The following is a 16984-nucleotide window of genomic DNA, read 5'->3' as shown; positions in this document are numbered from 1 at the left end:
TCCAAGCGTGATAGTGTGATTTCTTTATATTTGGCTGGAAAACCGCAAGTGGCAATCGTTAGAGAGCTCCAACATTTAACTGTGAATAAATCTTTTGTGTCTTGTACCATCGCTCGTTACCGTGATACTTGTATCGTAGCCCGACGTCAAGGAAGTGGACGAAAGAAAACAGCAACATCAGCAGAAATAGTTCAAAAAGTAAGGAAGCGACTTGATCAAAAGCCGCATCGCAGTGGCCGAAAAATGGCTCGTGAGCTGAACATATCGCAATATTCCATTCGGCAAATATTGAAAAAATGAACTCGGGGACAAGCTATTGAAATTCCAAAAAGTGCAAGAACTTACACCACAACAGAAAGAAATTAGACTCAAAAGAGCTAAAGAGTTGCTTCGCTTGGCCGAAAGTGGTGAACTGCCGAATTTGCTTTTCTCCGATGAGAAAACATTCATTGTCCAGCAGTTTGTAAACAAACAAAATGATCGTGTTTACTTGTCAAAGAGATCAGCTGAAAATTTTCACCTTCGGTTGGCCAGAACCGGACCAGAACTCGCCTGTCATGGTGATGGTGTGGGCCGCCATAATAGCCGATGGTCGTTCTCCGCTCGTATAAATCGACCGTGGCATCAGAACAAATGCCGAATATTTCGCGAAAATATTCTGGAGGGTGTAAAGCCTTGGACACGCAAACATTTTGGCCGCAGACCTTGGACATTCCAACAGGACTCAGCACGCGCCACCCAAGAATGGTAACAAAATGAGGTTCCTCGCTTCCTTTCTAGCGCACAATGGCCACAAATTTTCCGGATACCAATCCGTTGGACTATTGTGTCTGCAGTATTTTGGAAAGCAAGGTTGGTACTAAAAAATACCAAAGTGTCGATCACCTCAAGCTAGCGCTTCGCCGGGAATGGCCCAAAATACCGCAGAGCAACATTTGGGCAGGGTGCGACGGTTTCATTGGCCGTTTGAAGGTCATAATTCGTGCCAAAGGTGACCAATTCTAACAAATCTAAACTTATTCTAAAACTTAATGATTCTTCCGACATTTTTTGCTTTCATTTAATAAAAATAAACAAGTTTAAAAGCAGTAAGTTCGGCCGGCCGAACTTTGAATTCCCTCCACCATTTGGAACGAATTTGTAGATTTTCAAAAAAAAATCATTAAAAATTCTGTCAAAATCTTAAAAATACCGATCACAGACATTATATTGGGGTCTATACGACGTGGACCTACATAGGCTTTGTTTGTCATAAGCCATTACCATATTCAAATTCGAAACTTGAAATAAAAGGTGAATAATGTAACTAAAATCATCAATATACCGTATATAGGGTGGTATCGTTGTATTGAAGCTATACCAAGACCTGGACCTGCATAGACAATTTTCTGTCACAGGCTGTAGCTTCCATTACGAATTTCAAATACGATGAGTATTGTACCTAAAATCGTCAAAATACCGAATATAGGGAGGTACTGATATATAGGGTCTATACGAAGACTGGACCTGCATAGACAATTTTCTGTCACTGACTGTAGTTCCCATTACGAACACTAAATACGTAATTTGAAACTACTCATTATATGGGGGCTATACTAAGTCCTGGACCTGCATACAACAATTTTTGTCATAGGCTGTAGTACCCATTACGAACTTCAAATACGAAATAATTCCGGCAAATAATGTCACTTAAATCATCAAAATACCGAAAATAGGGAGATACCATTATATGGGGGCTATTCGAAGTTTTGTATGGTCCTGCATACAAAAATTTTTATCATAGGTTGTTGAACCCATTACGAACTTCAAACACGAAATTTGAAATAATTCCTGTAAATTATGTCGCTAAAATCATGAAAATACCGAACATCGGCAGGTTCTTTTATATGGAGGCTATACAAAAACGTTTACCGATATGGCCCTTTTACGAATTTAACCTGTCTACTGGTGAACTATGTATGCATGCAAAATTTTAGCCTTCTATCTCAATTCGTTCGAAAGATAGCGTGATTACAACAGACAGTCAGACAGACAGACAGACAGACAGACAGACAGACAGACAGACAGACAGGCGGACATCGCTAGATCGTCTTAGAATTTTACGCTGATCCAGAATATAAATAGACTTTGTAGGGTCTATTATGAACATTTCGAGGAGTTACAAACGGAATGACAAAGTTAATATACCCTCCATAAAATGGTGGAAGGTAAAGAAATTGTGACCCTTTTGTGGGCTGCCTTCCCTTTGAGGTACCAGAAGGTGTGGGCCGATATACTTCATCTTCATGCCAGATGCTACTTTTGTAGAAATATTGGGATGTGTAAATTGGAGGATAATTGGGTGCTCATTTTATTTTTTGGTTATTTGCGTTTTGGGTATTCAAATTTTTTTGCGGATTGTGGGAGAGGTACCAGAAGGTACCATTCTGTCGTCCATACCATCTTGGATTTAAATCCAGTCAACGACTTGTTTTGTCGGTCTATTTATCCAATGTAATTTACTTAGTAAAGGCTAGTTTACGTATCGTGTTAGAATCATATGTAAAGTGGCGTTTTCTAAGTTTATATTTAGCAAGTTTAAAGCATACTTTTAGGCGTTCATAAAAAATTTTAAAATATATGTATTACATGGTCTCAAAATTCTATTCCAGAGCATTTCCGTGTACATACAATCGATAAAAAATCGATGTATATATTTCGCTATATATATCCGATAAATTTACTATCGGCATCTAAGTAACGTTCAGAAGTGACCTATTCATCTATTTGTGATTTAGCCGGGTTTAAAAATATTCGTGGTTTAATGGAAAATTTCGCTTTTATTTAAGACAAATGTTATGGTCTATTTCACTCACTAAATATTATCCGATGACCATCCAAATTGGCCCTAAGCTCTAGCCCCATGCAAACTGACTTCGATTGCTCTATAATTGCGACCTGTAGAGAAACTGTAAAATCAGAAAATTTGTGGTCCATTTCAACCCCTTAAATATTATGCGCTCATCTCCAAAAGCAATAGGCTTTTATTCTGACCATAACCCCACCTCCATGCAAAATTTCGTGAGGATCGGGCCATAATTCCGACCTGTAGAGTGATTACACATTAACATGGACAGACGGACGGACATATATAGCTAGATCGACTCAGCTCGGCGAGATTGGAAGATCCATATACACTTTCCTATGTGGGAAACCAATATTTCGAGGTGTTACATAATTTTTGGCCCAATCAAACTTATAATACCCACCACACATAGTGTGGTAGGATATAAAAATACCCAACTATCGAATGTGGTCACTCTCAACATTTTAAGCTCCCGGGATGCAGATAAATATACTTATGGCTTTTACAAAACGTTACACTCTAATCAACAATTAATTACTTCGCCGTTGAATAAAACTGCATTATTAAATATTCAAAAAATCGCTACTTACGTTTACAAAGTCCGGATGTTGATGCCGTTGTTAGACACAACACATTGGGAGAATTGCTGTTCCTATTTGCAGTTTCGGTGTCCACTTTAGATGTTGACGCTTCAGTAGTCGTCGTCGAGGTTGTTGTTGTTGTAGTTGTTGTCACTCTACCATCCCTCATTTGGGTATCCGATGGTGAGCCATTGATTGGGGTCATTACCACATGTTTGCAACAAAGCTGCACAAAATATTCCATTACTAACAACAACAACGACAAACAAAAAACTACACATCTTCCATACTCACAATTGGATACTGGTCATAGGTCATGCGATTGCCACAACGTCTTTGCAATTCGGAGGAGTACTGTTTGGCCGAATTTGTGTCCAAACGTTGGAATAAAGTCAACACCTCTGGACAATATTTCAGAGAGACACACGAGCCCATATCACCCAGGGGTGTTTGGCAAAAGTTACCACCATAGCCATTGGAAGGGTTGGCGCCACCAATAAAACCCCGATGACCCCAACAAGTGTCCAGACAGCAGCAGCAGCAAAGGAAACAGGCAATAAACCAGGGAATGCAGTTCTTCAGGAACATTTCGCAGTTAATTATTTTTAATTCTTTTTTTTTTTTTCTCAAATCGTTTAACCGTTTCTCTGGTCAACCGTCAACCAACTAAATAAATTCCCAACAGCCAACTACCAATGTCGTCGAACTGGTGTCTGATGCGATTTTAACCCCGGAGAGTGATTTAATAGAAATATTGTTTTTTTATTATTTGCAAAAATCGTGTTGATTATATATTACATACGACCAACCCTCCTCCTCCTCCTCAAAACGAACTTGCTGTTTTATTTGAATTTGTTAGATTCTAGTAAAATGGCAAAAACAACAACAACAACAACAACGCTGAAACAAAATGATGCACATATGAAATGGCTAAATGTCATTATCACATAATCTCTACTTTAATGGGTTGTGCGGATTTTTTACCGGTTTTTTTTTGGTGGGTAACTTTTAATCGCTGATAACACCGTTTATATTATTATGATTTCCAGTTCAAATGTTTTAAAATAAAATACACCGAGAACAATTATCGGTTGGGGTAGGGAACAACCTTGTGACTCAAAACGGGAGTTAGATAAGATTATACTTTCGTGCACGTGTAGTACACATTTCCAGAGACAACTCTTGTGAAAAATACTCTGTACATGCTTTTGAGAGCGGTTGAGGCGCCGGGAAAATCTAGCAATCTATATTAAAACAGTAAAAAAAATAAAATCTAAAATCTAAAATCTTGAAATTTTGGGTGAGGGTCACTCTTGGTCCGAAGGGGTCAGATAAGGCTGGGTGTTTGGAAATTTGTACTAGGTCAGTACGAAAAGTATAACTAGTTAAAAAGCAGTAAATTCGGCCGGGCCGAACTTTGAATACCCTCCTACATTTGAAACGAATTTAGAAATTTTCAAAAAATAAAATTCTTAAAAAATTCTGTTAAAATTTTAAAAATACCAAATATATCCGTAAATATTGGGGTCTATACGACGTGGACCTACATAGGCATTGTTTGTCATAAGCCATTACCATATTCAAATTCGAAACTTGAAATAAACAGTGAATAATATAGCTCAAATCATCAAAATATCGTATATAGGCAGGTACCGTTATATCGGAGCTGTGCGAAGACCTGCACCTGCAAAGACAATTTTCTGTCACAGGCTATAGCATCCATTACGAACTTCAAATACCACATCTCAAAACAATTTCGATGGGTATTGTACATAAAATCAAAATACCGAATATAGGGAGGTACTGATATATGTGGGCTATATGAAAACGTGGACCTGTATAGATAATTTTCTGTCACAGACTGTAGTTCTCATAACGAACTCCAAATACGTAATTTAAGACAATTCCGACGAATAATTCCGCTAAAGTCATCAAAATACCGAATATTGGGAGGTACCGTTATATGGGGGCTATAAGAAGACGTGAACCTGCCCAAACAACTTTCTGTCTTAGGGTGTAGTATCCATTTCGAACTTCAAATACCAAATTTGAAAGAATTCCGGTGAATATTGTCTCTAAAATCATCAAAATGCCGAACATCGGGAGGTACCGTTATATAGGGGCTATAAGAAGCCGTGGACCTGCACAGACAGTTTTCTGTCTTGGGATGTAGTATCCATTTCGAACTTCAAATACCAAATTTGAAACAATTCCGGTGAATATTGTCGCTAAAATCATCAAAATACCGAATATCGGGAGGTACCGTTATATGGGGGATATACGAAGATGTGAACATGCACAGACAATTTTCTGTCTTAGGGTGTAGTACCGATTTCGAACTTCAAATACCAAATTTGAAACAATTCCGGTAAATAATGTCGCTAAAATCATCAAAATACCGAATATCGGGAGGTACCGTTATATAGGGGCTATAAGAAGCCGTGGACCTGCACAAACAATTTTCTGCCTTGGGATGTAGTATCCATTTCGAACTTCAAATAGCAAATTTGAAACAATTCCGGTATTGTTATTGTGTTACAAACGGAATGGCAAAGTTAATATACCCTCCATAGTATGGTGGAGGGTATAAAAATATACTAAATATGGAACCCTGTGTATTTTATGAAGCAGTACAGCTAGAACTCCGAAATTTGGTATAAGGTTCACTGATGGAGTGAGTGATTGATGTACCAAAGGGATTTTGGAAATTTGCATTATACGTGTACGAAAAGTACATACAATGCAATAGTAATCTTTGTTCCAAATTTTAGGAATCCAACCCTATTGGTTTTCCCAAAATTTAAATTGAACCAAATTTAGTACCATTTAGAAAACATAAGTACGAACGTTCAAAACTACCTACATTTCTCAGTCCTAGAATGCAATGCTAATATTATTTCAAAATGTCAGAATTATAACTCTATCGGATCATCACAATTCCAATTTGTACCAAATTTTGTAAATCATACATTCCAATAGAAATCTTATTTCCAAATTTCAGGATTACAACTCTATTGGAACTCCCAAAAGTTTAATTGTACCAAATTTAGTACCATCTAGTAGACATAAGTAGGAATTTCCAAGACTACATACAGTCCTTAGTACTAAAATGCAATACTAATATTATTTCAAAATTTCAGAATTCTAGCTCTATCGGTTCACCAAAATCGAAATTGTACTAAATTTAGTACATTTAGTACTTTTCTTGAACATAAGTACAAATTTCGAAATCTTCCTCCATATCCCAATCCTATACTCCGCCTATAACGTTTATCTCAAATTTCAGGATTCCAGCTCCATCCGTTCCTCCAAATTTAAATTGTACTAAATTTTAGTACCGTCTAGTACTTTTCGTGTATATGAGAACACATTTCCAAAACTACCTCCTTACATCGACCCTACTCCTCAACTTTGATTGTCATTCCAAATTTCAAGTTTTTAGTTCTAACCATTGACATGATACGAAATGGTACCAAATGTTGTACATTTTAGTACTTTTCGTACACTTAAAGTGCGAATTTCCGAAAAACCCTGTAGTACATGTGACATACACTTTATTAGTGACCCTCATTCCAAATTTGATAGTTCTAGATCTACTGCTTCCGCTAATACAAAGGTAACCATATTTAGTACCTTTTAAAACTTTTCGTACCTATAACCGTACTTGAAATTTTAACGAGGGCCAGTCTTGTTGCGTAGGCGTGTGATAAGGCTGGGTTTTTGGAAATTAGTACTAAAAGGGTACGCAAAGTACTAAGGGGGAAAACGGAATGAACTAGAATTCGAAAATTTGGAATGAGAGTCACTGCTGGAGAGCAGGATAGATGTACCAATGGGTTTTTGGAAATTCGAACTTTGAAGTTACTCCTAATAAAAATAGTACGATTTGGTACTATGTGAACGGATAAAGCTAAAAACTTGAAATTTGGTATGCATGGAGGGGGTTTGGAAATGTGTACTAAGAGTGCGAACTGTACTAAATGGTACTTATGAAGCTGGAATTTTGTAATGGGGCCTCTGTTGGTGTTGGGTTTGTGATAACGAGGTGGTTTTAGAAATATGTACTTCAAATAAACGAAAAATACTAAATAGTACTATATTTGGTACAATATTTGGTTTGAAATTTTGTATTAAGGTCGCTGTTCATCTGTAGACTTGACGTATGGAAATGTGTACTATAATTGTACGAAAAAAACTAAACTGTACTAAGTTTGGTATTGGGTGAAGGATCTGGTATCTTGGATTGAGATATTTAGGTGGGTTTTGGAAATGTATACTATAATTGTATGACAAGTATTAATTGGTACTAAATTTGGTATTGGGTGAAGGAATAGATGTGAAATCCTCAAATTTGATATTAAGGTCTTGATTTGATTTTGAGCTCTATGTTGGTATCTGGGATTGAGATATTCATGTTGGTTGTACGAAATGTACGAAAAGTACCAAATGGTACTAAATTTGGTTGTGGTTGAAGGGATAGAGATAAAATTCTGTAATGTCATATAACTGTTGGTTTCTAGGTTTAAGATATGGAACAGTTTTTCAAATGAGTACTTTAATTAAACGAAAAGTACTAAATGTTACTAAATTTGGTATTGATTGAATTTATAGAGCTGGAATCCCGAAATTTGATATTAAAGTCTATGGTGTTGAGATCAGGTGAAGGTTTTGCAAATGTGTACTATTATTGATCGAAAAGTACTAAATGGTACTAATTTTGAATCGCATTCCGTATATGGGATGGAAAGATGTAGATTGTTTTGGATATCCGTACTTAAAGTTATAAAATTGACGAATTGGGTGAAGAGATAGAGCTGATATCCCGAAATTTAAATAAAACAAGTTAAAAAGCAGTAAGTTTGGCCGGACCGAACTTTGAATGCCCTCCACTATTTTGAAGGAATTTGGAAATTTTCAAAAACAAAAAAAAAAATCCGTTAAAAAAGTTTTGGTAAAATCTTAAAAATACGGCCGTTATATTGTCATAAGCCATTGTCATAAGCCATTACCTAATTAAGCTTGTAGTACGAACTTTAAGCACGACATCTCAAACAATTTCGGTGAGTATTGTACCCAAAATCGTCAAAATACCGAATATAGGGAGGTACTGATATATAGGACCTATACGAAGTCCTGGACCTGCAAAGACAATTTTCTTTCACAGACTGTAGTATCTATTACGAACTTCAAATGCCAAATTTGAAACAATTTCGGTGAAAAATGTCGCTAAAATCATCAAAATACCAAATATAGGGAGGTACAGTTATATTGGGGCTATACGAAGACGTGGACCAGCACATACAATTTTTTGTCTTAGGCTGAAGTATCCATTACAAACTTCAAATACCAAATTTGAAAGAATTCTGATGAAAATTGTCGCTAAAATCATCAAAATACCGAATATCGGGAGGTACCGTTATATGGGGGCTATACCAAAACGTGGATCACATGGCCCATTTTCAATACCAAAACTCCTTAAACATAATATACTTTTGAGTAAAATGTTATCAATCTACTTCAATTTTTTCTAGCGTGACTACAACAGGCAGACAGACAGACAGGCAGAGGGGCATTGCTAAATCGACATAGAATTTTACGCTCATCCAGAATACATATACTTTGTTGGGTCTATTATGCGTATTTCGAGGAGTTACAAACGGAATGACAACATTAGAATAGTGGAGGATACAAGAATCTACTAGTTTTGCAATTTTCTTCGATATCACAAAGGGAAAATCGGTTAACGTAGTTAAAACGTGGACATTCTTGCAATCCTGGAACAGACCAATAGTGTGTAATCGGGACTTCACCTATAACTTTTTTCCGGCCGAATTTAAAAAAGTAAAGTTTATTTGCCAACTGCTGCGAATTTTCCAAATCCCCAGAACAAAAAAAAAACAACAACCACAACTTCATAAATGTCAATATTAATTACATTTATTTGAATACACGTGTGGGCTTCTTCTCTCTCTCGCTCTCTTTCCCTCTCTAAAATTTAGATCATACTTTGTTTTATCCATGGCATGTAGACAGCAACTCTTGTGTAGACTCCGGGAAAGCCAGTGCGCGCACATTCGTAGCCATACGAAACGGTGCCCAGCAAAAAGTAACGATACGAAGAGCCAACCAACTGTAAAGAGACATGAAACAACGAATTACTATCAAATTTTCCCAAACATGAATCGGATGATTCATTGCTGAATTTGAGCAACTCCATGCAGCATCAATGTATGGAGATGCTCTCAAACATGTGTTTGGGTGTTTGGGTGTGTGTGTGTTCATACAAACCTGTGGCATCATCAACGGACCGCCGGAATCCCCCTGACAAGCATCCACATGGGAATTTCCAGCACAAATAACCTAGAAAAAGAAATCAAAATTATGGCATGTGTTTGTTGTCGTTGCTGTGCTTCTGAATGGCAAACCTTATCGCTGAACTGCACGAAATTAAAAATGGTGCGATAACTTTGCTCACACGACTGTCGGCTCACAATTGGCACTTGAACATCCATCAGAACGTTGGAGGTAATGCCCTGGTGTTTATTTGCACCCCAACCGGCAACAAATGGATTCATGCCAACAAAATCTTGAGTGAGAAATGCTGAAGATTCCGGCAAGCAAATGGGTGCTATGTAGTCTAAATGGAAGAGGAGAGGGGAGAATGGGTGATTATTTTTAAGTTTTGGTGTATGTATATTCGCTTTCTTTGATCGTTGCGTTTTTCAAAATCTCGAACCCCCTGTGGGAAGGTGCCAATAGAAATTGTCCGATCTATACCATTTTTATACCCTCCACGATTCTATGGAGGGTATATTAACTTTGTCATTCCGTTTGTAACTCCTCGAAATATTCATAATAGACCCTACAAAGTATATATATTCTGGATCAGCGTAAAATTCTAAGACGATCTAGCGATGGTCTGTCTGTCTGTCCGTCTGTCTGTTGTAATCACGCTATCTTTTGAACGAATTGAGATAGAAGGCTAAAATTTTGCATGAATGCATAGTTTACCAGTAGGTAGGTTAAGTTCGTAAATGGGCCATATCGGTCCACGTTTTCGTATAGCCCCCATATAACGACACCTCCCGATATTCAGTATTTTGATGATTTTAGCGACATTATTTACCGGAATTATTTCAAATTTCGTATTTTAGGTTCGTAATAGGTACTACAGCCTATGACAAAAATTTTGGTATGCAGGTCCAAGTCTTCCTATAGCCCCCATATAACGGTACCTTCCGATATTCGGTATTTTCATGATTTTAGCGACATTATTCACCGGAATCGTTTTAAATTTCGTACTGGAAGATTCTAATGGGTACTACAACCTATGGCAAAAAATTTCGTATGCAGGTGTGCGTCTTCGTATAGTCCCCATATAACGGTTTTCATTTAAGTGTAGTTTTCAGATTTTTTTATACCCTCAGCCATATGGCTACAGAGGGTATATATCATTTGATACGGTCAAAACGTGCCTAGTCGAAATAACGGTTTTAGACCCTAGGTCTCTTTCGACAAATCCGTTTCAGAACATTTGGAGTCGATCTAGCGATGTCCGTCCGTCCGTCTGTCTGTCTGTCGCAAGATAACTCTCGAAGGGAGTATCCGATTTGGTCCAAACTTGGTACATCGTAATATTTTTGTCAAACTTAGATCGAGTTCGGAAATGGGCAATATCGGTCCACTTCTTCTGGTACCTCCCCCACAAAAGTTCGAAATTTTCAAAAAAATTAGTTTTTGCACATAGAGAAACGGTAATCCGATTTTGCTCCAACTTTGCAAATCTTAATATTTGCGTCAGTGCTAGGTCAAGTGTGAAAATGGACAATATCGGTCCACTCCATCAAGTACCTCCCCCACAAATGGTCAAAATTTTGAATAATTACATCTCTTGTAAAATGTGATATAAGAGTCCGGTTGTCTTCAAATTCAATCACACATTCCAATATTTAATGTAACCCATGGTCTGGTGTTAAGATGGAATATATCGGTCCACTCCTTCTGGTACCTCCCACACAAATGATCGAGATTTTCAAAAAAATATAATCGCTCACAGAAAGAGAATCGATAATCCGATTTTGTTCCAACTTTGCAAATCCTGATATTTACGTCAGTTCTAGATCAGGTGCAAAAATGGATAATATCGGTTCACTCCATCAAGTACCTCCCCCACAAAAGGTCGAAATTTTGAATATCCATCAAGCTCTTAAAACACTAAATTAACATCCGATTCCATTCAGAATTAGCACGTCTCAATATTTTTATAAACGCAAGATCTTTTATAAAGATGGTAGAAATCGGACCATTGGTTCTGGTACCTCCCACACAAAGGATGACTGTTTTGAATAATCAAAACGAGGAAAGAATCCGAAATAAACATCCGGTTCTCTTCATATTACACACGTCCCATTATTTCTACTAACTCAAGATCTGGTGTGAAGATGGGATATATCGGTCCACTCCTTCTGGTACCTCCCCCACAAAGGAAAATTTTGAGTATCCACGAAGCTCATAAAACGCAAAATTAACATCCGATTTTATTCAGACTTGGAGCTTCTCAATATTTTCATCAACACAAGATCTGCAACTTGTAATTGTCATAACTTACGAAACAAGTCGGTGATTCTTAACAACTTTGCTGTATCTGAATATTTCTCTTAACCAGTATTCTGGTATGAATATGTAATTTGTCGGAATTTATGATTTCGCATAAAATTGGATACGAATGTTCAATTTCCTTCAAATTTTGCACATACCAATATATTTTATCTGTATTAGATGAAGTATACTTCGGTCCGCTATATCTGTTACCTGACGCATATTTCCGAAAATGTGCACCTATCTCATATAAAGTACAAGAAGTAGGCGATATAGTCCAAATCTGTCACGTTCATAACTCAAGGCTGGGGGTATACATCTGTCGGCAAAACCGAATGATACTATTTTACTTGTTTTCAAGTTCCTTCGAAATGGTGGAGGGTATTAAAAGTTCGGTCCGGTTTTAGGTTTTTTTACTTGCTACAACAGATATTGTGTTGATGAAAATATTGAGATTTAGCAAGACTGAATGGAATCGGATATTAATTTTACGTTTCACGTGAGTCTCACGCATATTCAAAATTTTGACCCTTTGTGGGGATGGTACCAGAAGGAGTGGTCCGATATATTCCATCTTCACAGCAGATATAGTTTTAGTAGAAATAATTGGATGTGTGAAATATAAAGAGAACCGGATGCTTACTTTGGATTTTATTATCGTTTTGGCTATTCAAAACATTGACCCTTTGTGGGGAGGGGGAGGAATGGTCCAATCTCTACCATCTTCATGATCTGCAACGTTTTTATAGAAATATTGAGATGTGCCAAGTCCGAATGGAATCGGATATTACTTTCACGTTTTATGAGCCTCATGGATATTCAAAACGTTGATCCTTTGTGGTAGAGGTACCAGAAGGAGTGGACCCATCTTCACAGCAGATCTTGTGTTAGTGTAATTAATGGTATGTGTGAAATATAAAGAAAAGTGGATGCTTATATCGGATTTTATAATCCTTTTCGTTAATCAAATTGTTGACCCCTTGTGGGGGAGGTACCAGAAGGAGTTTACCAATATATTCCATCTTAAACCAAATCTTGGGTTGAGGAAAATATTGTAATGCGTGTGAATTGAATGCAATCGGACTATTACATGACATTTTATAAGAGTTATAATTATTCAACATTTTGACGCTTTGTGGGGGAAGTACTTAATGGAGTGTACCGATATTGTCCATTTTCGCATCTGACCGAGAACAGATGCAAAGGTTATGATATGCAAAGTTGGAGCAAAATTGGATTTACCTTTCTCTTTCTGTGTAGTAATTGAAAATGTTGACCGTTTGTGGGGATGGTACCAGTAGAAGCGGACCGATATTGCCTATCTTCGAACTCGATTTAAGTTTGATAATAAAAATAGGATATACCAAGTTTGGATCAAATCGGATACGCCCTTCGAGAGTTATCGTGTGCACCAGCCAGACAAACTGACGGACGGTCGGTCGGACATAGCTAGATCAACTGAATCGGATTTGTCAAAAGATACCTAGGGTTTGAAACCGTTATATCGATGAGCCACGTTTTGACCGTATCAAATGATATATACCCTCTCTAGCCATAAGGCTGAAGATATAAAAATTCCGTCTATGTTGATGAACTAGATATAGAGTCTTAAGTCTTGGAACTTTTCTGGATGCTGTGGAACTGCAGGAGTTACTATAGTTTATTGACAGAGACCAATAAAATAAAGATGCCCAATGAAGAATTCCTTTGCAAAATCTGCTAAAGGCAGAAAACACTAAAAGGTCCCCTATTCACAGAAGACCCTCTAGCGATTTCCTATACCCTGAAGACTTTCCTGATTGATTTTTCGATTCGTTTTCCTAATACCTCATGAAAGCATTATATTTTATAAAAAAAAAACCCAGAAGATTTTCTAATTATATCTATAACGCTCAGACGAAATTGCTGAAGTTAGTATCTTAAAATTTTGCACTAGAGTTTGTCTTGGTGCGTAAGGGTGTTGTAAATATGGACTTTTGTAAATGTGGATACGAAAAGTACTTAAATATACTACAAACGGAATGAGCTGGAGTTCTGAAATTTGGAATGAGAGTCACAGATAGAGTGCTGGATAGATGTACAAAAGGGTTTTTAGAAATTCGAACTTTAAGGTTTCGAAAAGATACAAAATCGTGCCATTTGGTGTTTTGTGAACACTTAAAATTTGGTATGAGAATCAAGGTTGGAAATGTGGTGTTAGAAATGGGTACTAAGTATGGGAACTGTACTAAATTGTAATAAATTTGCAACAGTTTGGTTTAGGATGAACGGATGAAGCTCGAATTTTGAAATTTTGTATTTGGCCCAAATTGGTGGCAATTTTGTGATAAAGAGGTGGTTTTGGAACTGTGTACTACAAGTTCACCAAAAGTACTAAATAGTACTGTATTTGGTAAAATTTGGTATTGGGTAAACAGAGATGCTCGAATTTTTGTATTAAAGTCTCTGTTCATGTGTAGCCTTGGTATATGTAATAGTTTTTGGCAGTGTGTATTATAATTGAGTACTAAATGGTAATAAATTTGGTCTTGATTGAAGGTATAGAGATAGAAATATGCAATTTGATATTAAAACAAGTTAAAAAGTATCAGTCGGTATTGCCGCCAGAGATATACCCTCAGCCTATGTTCGATTATCTAAATATATTTTGACTAGTGTTAAGGTTATTCAAACGTTTGACCCTCTATGGAGCAGATCCCGAAGGAATGGGCCAAAAGATGATATAAATATTTCGACAGATGTGCCAAGTCTAAATGGAATCGGATGTTAATTTGGCGATTTATGAGCTTTATGGGTACTCAAAATTTCAATATTTTGTGGGGGAGGTACTTGATGGAGTGGACCGATATTGTCAATTTTCACACCTGTCCTAGCACTGACGGAAAATATTAGGATTCGCAAAGTCGGAGCAAATTCGGATTAGCCTTTCTTTTTCTGTGCAAAAAATTTGTTTTTTTTTTTTTTTGAAAATTTCGACCTTTTGTGGGGGAGGTACCAGAAGGAGTGGGCCGATATTGTTCATCTTAACACAACACCTTGGGTTCATATAAATATTGGGATGTGTGAAATTTGAAGACAGTCGGATTCTTACATAACATTTTATGAGAGTTGTAATTATTCAAAATTTTGACCATTTGTGGGGGAGGTATTTGATGGAGTGGACCGATATAGCCCATTTTCACACCTGACCTAGCACTGACGCAAATATTAGGATTTGCAAAGTTGGAGCAAATTTGGATTATCCTTTTTCTTCCTGTGCAAAAAATATATTTTTTGAAAATTTCGACCTTTTGTGGGGGAGGTACCAGAAGGAGTGGACCGATATTGTTCATCTTAACACCAGACCTTGGGTTAATATAAATATTGGGATGTGTGAAATTTGAAGACAATCGGACTCTTACATAACATTTTATGAGAGTTATAATTATTCAAAATTTTGACCATTTGTGGGGGAGGTACTTGATGGAGTGGACCGATATTGCCCATTTTCACACCTGACCTAGCACTGACGCAAATATTAGGATTTGCAAAGTTGGAGCAAATTCAGATTATCCTTTCTCTTCCTGTGCAAAAAATATATTTTTTGAAAATTTCGACCTTTTGTGGGGGAGGTACCAGAAGGAGTGGACCGATATTGCCCATCTCCGAACTCGATCTAAGTTTGACAAAAATATTACGTTGTAGCCAATTTGGACCAAATCGGATACTCCCTTCGAGAGTTATCGTGCGCACCAGCCAGCCAGACAGACAGACAGACAGACGGACGGACGGACGGACGGACGGACATCGCTAGATCGACTCCAAATGTTCTGAAACGGATTTGGTCCAAAGAGACCTAGGGTCTAAAACCGTTATTTCGACTAGGCACGTTTTGGCCGTATCAAATGATATATACCCTCTGTAGCCATATGGCTGAGGGTATAATTACTGATTATATCTATGCTTGAGATTTTGTCTTGATTGAAGGTATAGAGATAGAAATGTGAAATTTGATATTAAAATTACTGCTTATATCTATGCTTGAGATTTGGCGGTCATTTGGGAATCCGTTCTATATTTGTATAAAAAGTAGCAAATTTGATATTGGGTGAAGGTAGAGCTAAAATCCTGAAATTTGATATTGAGGTTTCCGTTGGTATTTTGATTTGAGATATGGATCTAGTTTTGAAAATGTGTACAGTAATTGTACAAAAAGTACTATATTTGATATTGGGTGCGGGAATAGATCTGAAATCTTGAAATTTTATATGAATCTCACTGTTGGTGTTTGTGGTTGAGAGAAGTAGCTGGTTTTGGATATGCGTACTATAATTGTACTGAATGGTACTAAATTTGGTAATGTTTTTAGATAAGGAAGTGTATTTGGAAATGTGTACGAAAGTACTAAATGATACTAATTTTGGTATAAAGTATAGGAAAAGACCTAGTGCGAATAGTAGTAAATTGTACTACATTTTGTATAAAGTGTAGGAATGGAGATGAATTTATGAAGTTTTCTAAAAGGGTCACTGTGGGTTTGACAATGGACATACATAATTTGGTATAAAGTTTATGAATAAGACTAAAACTATAAATATTTTGCATGAGGACATAAATATTTCCCATTTCTCCTACATTATAGCCGGCATTGACTAGTATATATACAACTAGTAAGTGTCCGCAACTTTTTCGGAGAAAATACCAACATATACTTTTAGAAACTTTTTACCTTTTGCATCAAAAAGTCTTCAAAATCGTTAATTTTGAAGTTTAACGAGGAGGATGTTAGTAAAACTATTGCACAGTGAAACCTCATCCAATTTATATTTCCAAAACTATATTAACGTTTCCATATGTAAGCCCTATATATCAACAGTAATATCAATATCAAATTTTGAGAAAATATCAGTTCTATCCCTTGACCCTGAACAAGTTAGTACTTTTGTAGCACACATTTGCAAAACCACCACCATGTTATAGA

General features: G+C 36.8%; 1 protein-coding gene across 1 annotated transcript in view; it reads right to left on the bottom strand.

Moving 5' to 3' along the window:
* The window catches only part of LOC101892880 (uncharacterized), a 45515-nt gene that overhangs the window by 13486 nt on the left and 15045 nt on the right, over positions 1–16984 (bottom strand). The window contains exons 5-9 of the mRNA XM_059131638.1: positions 9852–10063; positions 9715–9786; positions 9428–9556; positions 3721–4071; positions 3436–3652 (exon numbers count right to left, since the gene is read on the bottom strand). Of these exons, the coding sequence (XP_058987621.1) occupies positions 3436–3652; positions 3721–4071; positions 9428–9556; positions 9715–9786; positions 9852–10063 (981 nt within the window). The remainder of the gene's footprint in view (positions 1–3435; positions 3653–3720; positions 4072–9427; positions 9557–9714; positions 9787–9851; positions 10064–16984) is intronic.

This window comes from Musca domestica, unplaced genomic scaffold (assembly GCF_030504385.1).
Source record: "Musca domestica strain aabys unplaced genomic scaffold, Musca_domestica.polishedcontigs.V.1.1 9, whole genome shotgun sequence".
Taxonomy (NCBI): domain Eukaryota; kingdom Metazoa; phylum Arthropoda; class Insecta; order Diptera; family Muscidae; genus Musca; species Musca domestica.
Note: the sequence above shows the minus strand (reverse complement) of the source record. Positions and strands in the feature narration are given on the sequence as shown.